The following is a 9,026-nucleotide window of genomic DNA, read 5'->3' on the forward strand; positions in this document are numbered from 1 at the left end:
TTTGGCCTAGACTAGCGGACACACGTAGCAAAAATTGTTTCAACTACTACTAACTCAACTTACCTAATTTAATCATCGGCAACGCTGATCACACTACTGATTCTAATGCGGTACAACTATCACATGTTTAGATTACTCCAACATCGATTCCATCGTGGCACAAAGAGGAATTCTTCGATCGAGGGACAAATGATACTAAGGGCAAATGATATGTTCTGATGCATTCATTTGCCCACATCCATTTCCGTACGCACGGGCAAAAACCACACCCAACGCGGCGATGCAAATGGACCAATTAATGTATGTTTTCCTATCTGCTTTTATCCATTTCCAACATAAATTTGGATCAAGCTTCAGCCTAAGCGGACACATCATGGATGCCCGTGGTGTTCTCCTCTTTTCCTCTCTAGGCCCTTTTGTCGGTGGCACGCAGGCCATCCCCCCCCCCACTCACCCCACCGAGTTCGACCTACCTCGCCTTTTCATCACTCCAAAGGATCATGTTGGCCCGTTGGAGTAGCGTCCGTTTGTGTCGGCCGTTTGATTTTTCTTAATTGTTCGGGTAAAGAGGACCGCATTAGGAGTAATTGGTATTTTAGATTTCATTTAGTTAATGGAAAAGGCTTTCGCCCTATTTTATATATAAAACAACAACCATCTACAGTTCGATAGAAACTCACACGACCCCAACACATGCACACACACAAGGAGAATAAACCGGCATTATGCGCAGCAACACCACCCACTACCACTACAAAAGCTATTCGGGTTCTCAACCATGAACTCACCGCCACGAAGAGATTAAACTGCATACGACGAATTTCAGTGCTAAATGACCTCTAGCGCGCTATTAGCACCCTAACCCGTCGTAGCTAAAATCAAGCTTTGCGTAGCGCGGCATGCTCCTGGATGCGTATAGCGACGCTATAGCGCGCTATTTAAAAGTTTGGTGACGAGTCAATCCGAAATTTGTTTATTGACTGTTCTTTGACCATGCTACTATGACGGACAGTCCAGGTAGCTTTTAGTGTCAGTCCTTCTGATAATATTACCACACTATTTGGGACTTGGCTAAACAAGATAGAGCCTAAGTTAGTGGCACATATTTGAGTTGGAGTATGCGCATTACTTTGGGTCATATGAAACTCTCGAAATGACATCATTTTTAAGAGATTCAATATCATATATTTTTTTGCAAGTTATCTATAGGGCTACTGCTTGGATCCGTATATGGTTGTTACTCAGCCGTATGGAAGCTAAGGAGCATATGACTTATCGATGTAACTGATGAAAGACAGTAGCAATGGGATACCTACAGCTGGTTTGGATGGCGGTCCAACCATAGAATAGGTGCTTAGGCATCTAGTTCTATGGTTAGTCGGTTATGGCTTTTGTGATATCTCTTTATGTTTGTCTACAAATGAGACTTTGGATGTCATTGCACTTATGTTGGATCTTTGTTAAATAATATATGGCTGCATGCATCATTTTGATGCAAAGGCTGGGATACTCATCCTTTTTGGAAAAAAATAATTTGCGGTGTCACTTTGGCTTCGATGGAACCAAAAAGTTGCTTCTCACCAAAGAATGACTCTTCACCTGGGCACGACCAAAGAGTGACTCTTTTGCTTAGATGCGACCGATGGGGTTATACTTCTAAAATTTCTCAATCCAGGACTACAGTTTTGGAATTTCCTAAAAGAAATAATATTTAAAAAAGTGTCTGAGCAGTACACTTGCCTATGTTTCATCTGGGTCTAGCATTCTAATTGTCAAGTTTTTATCTGCATCTTCTCATAATACACTAGTAGAAAAAGGGGCTTCCGTCCCAGCTCAATTTACACATTAGTCCCGGTTCCATTATGAACCGGGACTAATGTTAGCATTAGTCCCGGTTCGAACGGCAAGGGCGTCGGTCGGTCATTAGTCCCGGTTCAAAAGGGACCTTTAGTCCCGGTTCGTGTCTCGAACCGAGACTAAAGGGTTTGGAGGCTTTAGTCCTGATTCGTGTCTTGAACCGGGACTAAAGGGTAGACCTTTAGTCCCGGTTCGAGACACGAACCGGGACTAAAGGGGTTTTGTATTTTTATTTTTTCCTGTTTTTAAATGTTATTTCTGTTTGTAGTTTCTGTTTTAAATTGCTTATATCTTTTAGGATATTTTTTTTGAGTAATTCTTTTTGCATTAGATTCAAAATTTTGTCTAGTTTCTGTTTGTGCAATTAGTTTTAAAATTTGAATGGTTTAAATTTGAATTTGTTCAAATTTGCTTCGAACCCAAATTGTGAATAACTTGAGTTTACAAATAGTTTTTAATTTAATTCTTTTTTCTCCTAGTCATCTGTTAGATTGTTATCACAGTAAGATTTATTTGGTTATTTTTAGAATAATTTAAATTTAGATTTTAATTAAAACAATATTGTTTTGCTTATATAGTTGTTTTAGTCATTTAATTGTTGTTTATTATTATTTTTAGTTAGTACTTTCTGTAGATTTTAACACGTTATAGTATGGTGCATATTGAATGCATAAAAAGTCTGTAATTAAAATCATTTTAATAAAATGCCTTTGTAGCAGATGGGTTTTCGTCTGAAACCTTGATACTTCGAAGGATGATCCAGTTTGTACACGAAGTGCATCCAGTTTTTATCGTAACTCTCTCAACTTTTTAGCACATGCCATGTGTGTGAAACTATGATACCATGTCAACTTTCAACCTTTTCAGAGTTCATTTGTAGTGTTTTTCAATTTCAGGGTCAATTAGCTCAAAAAAATAAGTAAATGCATGAAAAATTTATGATGTGGCTTTAAATGGTGTATTTTAAACACACAAAAAGTATGGAGTTCAAATAAGTTCAAAAAAATGAAATCCCTTTGCAATAGATGAGTTTTCGTTCAAAACACTGATACTTCGAAAGAGATTGTTCATTTTGTACACGAAGTGCATCCAGTTTTTGACGTGACCCTCTCAACTTTTTAGCACATGCTATGTGGGAGAAATGATGATACGATGCCAAGTTTCAACCTTTTCAGAGTTCATTTGTTGGGCTTTTCAATTTCAAGGTCATTTAGGTCAAAAAATCATTAAATGCATGAAAAATAGCAAATGAAGTTATAAAGGGTCGAAATTTAGGATGTGGTTTTGAATGGTTTATATTGAATGGACAAAATGCATAAAATGTCTGAAGTTGAAATAAGTAAAAAAATAAAATATCTTTCTAGCAGATGGGTTTTCGTCCGAAACCGTGATACTTTCAAGGAGATGGTCCAGTTTGTACACGAAGTGCATCAAGTTTTTGTCGTAACCCTCTCAACTTTTTAGCACAAGCTATGTGGATGAAATGATGATACCATGCCAAGTTTCAACATTTTCAGAGTTCATTATAGTTCTTTTCAATTTCAGGGTTATTTAGCTCAACATAGCAAAATAAAGTTAGAAAGGGTTAACTCTGGCTTGGTTAACCTTAGTTGTGATTCTGGCGGGGACGGTGCTAGCAAATGTAGTCGACGGGTATGATTGGACTCTTGGCTAAAGGGGGATTCTGAAATTTTCGAACTCTACCCTTCCTGGACCGTCTTTTTTAGTTTTGTAGAAAATAAACAAAAATGCTAAAATCTTCAAAAAATAAAATCCTTTGAGATGTAGTTAGGTTTTAGTGCCTAGTTGGTATACAAATTTTGAGATATGAATTTTGGCCGTTTTTTCAAAAAAAGGAAAAATGTAAAACAACCATAACTTTTGCATACGACGTAAAAAAAGTTTAATATATAAAAAAAAACTAGAGAAAATTGGGAATCGATTTCACCGGGGCTTGCCCGGTGAAGTTTTCTCAGATGCTCAAAATTCCAAATGTAAAAAAAGTTATGGCAAAAAGAAGTTTTTTCCACAAAAATAAGAAAAAATAATTTTATTTAAAATCTTTAGGTTGTTTTCATTGAAATTCACTATTATTATTACTTATTTTGTTTATTTTAATAATTGTTTGAATTCAAAAAATTAAATCATGTGACATGACATCAAACCCTAGGTTGTTTAGGATTGATAGCTTACTATTGTCAGGAGAACAACAAGTGCAGACTTGACAACTAGGGGCGATAGAACCAGGAAGTTAAGCGTGCTCGGGCTGAAGCAGTGAAAGGATGGGTGACTGACCGAGAAGTTAGACGATTTAAAATGAGTAATCTACGCTAGAGCGGTGAGGATGGGTGATTAGAGATTAAATTGTCAAATAAATCAAAGATTTAAAAATTGAAATAAAACATAAAAACAAATCAAAGAATATTCAAAAATAAAATTTGAAAAATAAATAAAAAAAGGTACCTTTTTGGGTCAAATAAACAGACGGATCCTTTAGTCCCGGTCCGTGTTAAGACCCGGGACTAAAGGGCCTGCCCGTGAGGACGCTCCGAGGCGCCCACGTGGAGCACCTTTGGTCCTAGCTTGGAACAGGGCCGAGACTAAAGGTTAGGCCTTTAGAGCATCTCTAGTAGAACCCTCAAACCCTTAAAAATAACCGCTTTTTTACAGTTTTCATCGGAAAAACGGCGTAGACTAGAACCCTTAAACCCTTAAACCCGTAAAAAAATTTAGAGGTCGAACCCTCAAACCCCTTCCCAGCCTGTAGAAGTGAGGGTTGGGGGGAAAACTGCCCCCAACCCGCACTCCACTTCCCACCTCGCGCGGGAGGAAGTTGGTTCCCGCGCGCGGGAGGAATCCGCAGCGGCCGCCGCCAGCCCGCCGTCCTCCGCGCTCCAGCCGCCGCCCCGCCGCCCCCCGCGCTCCGGCCGCCGCCCCTCTGCGCCCAGGCCCCGGCCCCGCGCTCCAGCCGCCGCCGTCGCGCCCGCCGCACCCCCGCCCGCCGCGCCTGCCGCCGCCGCCTCCCGCGCTCCAGCCGCGGCCGCCGTCGCCGCGCCCCCGCCCGCCGCGGCCGCCCGCCGAGAAGGGCCGCGGCGCCCGGCGGAGCTCCACCGCGCGGTATGCCAGGGAGACGGCCTCGTCCAGGCAGCGCGAGCGCGAGCTCCTCCGCGGCTGAAGTCATTTTTGTATCCTCTGTTCCTCCGCGTGCATGTTCACAGTGTTCAAAACTAGGCTATAAGGGTTGGGTTTGAGGGTTCTAGTCTTTGCCTCTGTTTTTCAACCCTTAAAAGTGTCAAAAATGGCCAATTCTCAACCCTTAAAACTGATTTTGAATTTAAGGGTTTGAGGGTTCTACTAGAGATGCTCTTAGTCCCGCCTCTTTGGTCCCGGTTGGTGAACCGGGACTAAAGCTCCTTACGGGCCGGGACTATAGGCCCTATCCCCACTAGTGATATATTTATGGTTTTAGTTTTAGCTAGGCTTCTAGCTAAATACGAAATCAATGAGGAAAGTATAAGAAAGCTGCACTTATTTCACTTATGAGGTAAACTGTAAAAATCTGGGGAGTCTTCTTTCACGCAAGAAAAATAATAATATACCATGAAGAATACAAATTGGCTCATAACATGACATAGCAAGAACACAAAGTTGACATATTCCACACACCCAATATAACAAGACGTCATCACTGACATCACCGAAGGAACAATGCAGATGCTTCAAAATGGCACAAGCTGCTTTACGAGACCTTGCATAACAATCAATACCAAAAACAAATAACAAGCATCAGAGACAAGAATTAAACAAATAACATCAGAATAACGTAGCAATGAACATCTGGTGAAAACAATAGAATCTTGGACAGAACACCGAACACAGTCCTTGTTCATGATAGTTCATCAAAGTTGCTAACATAGCACTGGATTTGTATTCCTTGTTCATGATAGTTCATCAAAGTTGCTAACATAGCACTGGATTACATCATGGTAGAATCAAACACACGACCAAAAGGACATGGTTAATATTACTTCCATCTCACATTGAAAAGCCCCCAATAGCCAATTTGATCCCAAGGTGAAGAATAACCAGTTACACCAGATGATGCAGACATAACAGCCAAAGGTACAATATTCACATGAATAATGTGAGAAAAGGTGCCACAAGCTGTGTTGTACCGCAACAAAAATCAGTACCAGAAAACCTACCAAAAGTAGATCAAACGCATTAGAAAGAAGCAAACAAGAAAAACACAGGATAACTCAGCAGATGCACACAATTCAGGGCTCACTTATTTATCATAGTTCACAGAAGCTGCTTCACAAAGGCAGAAGTTTTCAGATACAGCCGATGCATCACAGTACGGTGGAAACATAGAAACGACCAGGACGAGACAGACACCCCTGTTGGACAACAGGAAGACACAAGAACTGTGAACCAGGAGAGAAGCAGCTCCATTGCCAGGCACTTACTGGCCACCACGGAGACGGAGCACCAAGTGAAGGGTGGACTCCTTCTGGATGTTGTAGTCCGCCAGGGTGCGACCATCCTCAAGCTGCTTACCAGCAAAGATCAGGCGCTGCTGGTCCGGGGGAATGCCCTCCTTGTCCTGGATCTTAGCCTTCACGTTGTCAATGGTGTCAGATGACTCCACCTCCAAGGTGATGGTCTTGCCGGTGAGGGTCTTCACAAAGATTTGCATGCCACCACGAAGACGGAGGACAAGGTGGAGGGTGGACTCCTTCTGGATGTTGTAGTCAGCCAGGGTGCGGCCATCCTCCAGCTGCTTGCCGGCAAAGATGAGGCGCTGCTGGTCCGGGGGGATTCCCTCCTTGTCCTGGATCTTCGCCTTCACGTTGTCAATGGTGTCAGATGACTCCACCTCCAAGGTGATGGTCTTGCCGGTGAGGGTCTTGACAAAGATTTGCATGCCACCACGAAGACGGAGGACAAGGTGGAGGGTGGACTCCTTCTGGATGTTGTAGTCAGCCAGGGTGCGGCCATCCTCGAGTTGTTTGCCAGCAAAGATGAGGCGCTGCTGGTCCGGGGGGATGCCCTCCTTGTCCTGGATCTTAGCCTTGACATTGTCAATGGTGTCTGACGACTCAACCTCCAGCGTGATGGTCTTGCCAGTGAGGGTCTTGACGAAGATCTGCATGCCACCACGAAGCCTGAGCACCAGGTGGAGGGTAGATTCCTTCTGGATGTTGTAGTCAGCCAGGGTGCGGCCATCCTCTAGTTGCTTGCCAGCAAAGATGAGACGCTGCTGGTCCGGAGGGATGCCCTCCTTGTCCTGGATCTTAGCCTTGACATTGTCAATGGTGTCGGAAGACTCGACCTCAAGGGTGATGGTCTTGCCAGTGAGGGTCTTCACAAAGATTTGCATCTGAAAAAACAAAGCACGCAGAATAAGAGTTAGAAACATTACAGAGAAATCTGTAGGAGATAGATGATACAACAGAGATGGAATTATAACTACGAATCCCCAGAATAGTTAATCAAATGATTTGACAGTGCTAACTTTTGGAAGAACCCCTATCACAAATATATTAGCAGATCTATCAGCGCAATCTCTAGCTTCATGGGGAGTATATATAATCAGTTAAGGAGAACAAGCTGGTCAAGTCATGGACGAATCAACAGTAATATCATCAAACCCACATGTATTTAAGAGTTGAATCGAAAGACTAAACAAGCAGCTAGAGCGCCGAATGATTAAACTATCCTTAGAGATCAAGCATGTGCAATATGAGGGATAGAAAATAGGAAATCCACAAGAACGCTGAAAATCTGCAGTACGTAGATAAAGCAGGCCACTGTACAACAGAGATGAAATTTAAACTAAGAATCCACCTAGACTAATCTAACTGATTTGACGGAGCATGCAGTGCTAGATTTCAGCAGAACTACTCAACAAAAATATGTTGGCAGATCTACAAGCAATACGAAGGTGAAAAGTCTATCAGACGCATATGATTTTTTTTTCATAGTAGAATCGATGCACAGCTACAAGCAACTACGAGGTCAGCAGCAATTTACAGGTGTATCCTTGGACAGATCAGGCATATGTGCAATACGACTGCTACAGAATCAGGAATCAACACGAATAATACCGTCGATTTATCAATAACCAAGAAGAGTTGGCTAACTAGAACTATATAGATGGACCAGACCAACAGCAACCGTATGGCAATCGACAGATCTAGTAGAAAATCCAGGCATGATAAAGAGAGAACAATCTACAATCGAGCCTAATCAAGCACGACTGACGGAACAAGCAGCAATCAGTCGACAATAACAGACTCGGCCCGCAGATCTACTCCAAACAAGTAATAGGAATCGAGGGGAACCAGCAAGAATCGACCAAAAGTACTCCTAACAACGACCGCAGAGCACGAACAGGAGGAAGAGGCGGAAAAATCAATCGTAGGCTCGCATACCTTGAGGATGGGGAGAGAGCCTTGGCGCTGATTTCTGTGTGAGGTTGGAGGTTGGATCGTATGTGTGGAGAGGAGACGGTAGGGGGGCTGGGATTTTATAGCCGGCTCGGACGGAAGGGGAGGGAGAGGAGGAAGAAGAGTTTACGGCACGCCTGACGTGTGGGGGACGGAGGCGGCCGCGGTCCAACTACACCACGCAATTCCCGGGGGGAAAAACTAGGATATGGGGGAGGGTTCCAAGGATGACGCCGTTTGGTGTCTTTGGGGGCTTGACCGGTTGGTGATCCGTTCCATTTGAGTTGTTGGAGGCCTGTCGCCGGCGCAAAGCACGTTTGATTGCTTGCATTATCTTCAGTTAGATAACTTTAAAGTAGTCCTCAATCAAATATTTAGAGCAACTCCAACCGATCGATCCAAACGGGCGATTATTTTGTCCGTTCGGGTCGGCCCAGCGGATATCAATATCCGCTTCGGCGTTTGGGTCGACACATGCGTCCAACGCTGCCTCGACCTATTTTTATCGACATGTAAAAAAATATAAAGCATTTTTTAAAATAATAAACAAACATTAAAAGCCGACCACGAAGGCCAACCAAAGTCCACGCGCCCCATTACATTAGTTAAACATAAATAAACACCTAAACTAGGAGGCAGCCCTAGGCGGCGTCGGCGTCGTCGTCTGTCCCGCCGGCGCGCTCCGCCCGTAGGTGTTGCAACTTCCAGTGCAAGAGG

General features: G+C 43.3%; 1 protein-coding gene across 1 annotated transcript; it reads right to left on the minus strand.

The window, feature by feature from the left end:
- Positions 1-6,124: 6,124 nt before the first annotated feature.
- LOC123407022 (polyubiquitin) lies at positions 6,125-8,403 on the minus strand. Its single transcript, XM_045100051.1, has 2 exons — positions 8,295-8,403; positions 6,125-7,240 (listed from the first exon to the last, which is right to left on the minus strand). The coding sequence occupies exon 2, from the start codon at positions 7,238-7,240 to the stop codon at positions 6,323-6,325; it is 918 nt and encodes a 305-aa protein (XP_044955986.1). The 5' UTR covers positions 8,295-8,403; the 3' UTR covers positions 6,125-6,322.
- Positions 8,404-9,026: the final 623 nt, after the last annotated feature.

The sequence above is a fragment of the Hordeum vulgare genome, chromosome 7H, assembly GCF_904849725.1.
Source record: "Hordeum vulgare subsp. vulgare chromosome 7H, MorexV3_pseudomolecules_assembly, whole genome shotgun sequence".
NCBI lineage: Eukaryota > Viridiplantae > Streptophyta > Magnoliopsida > Poales > Poaceae > Hordeum > Hordeum vulgare.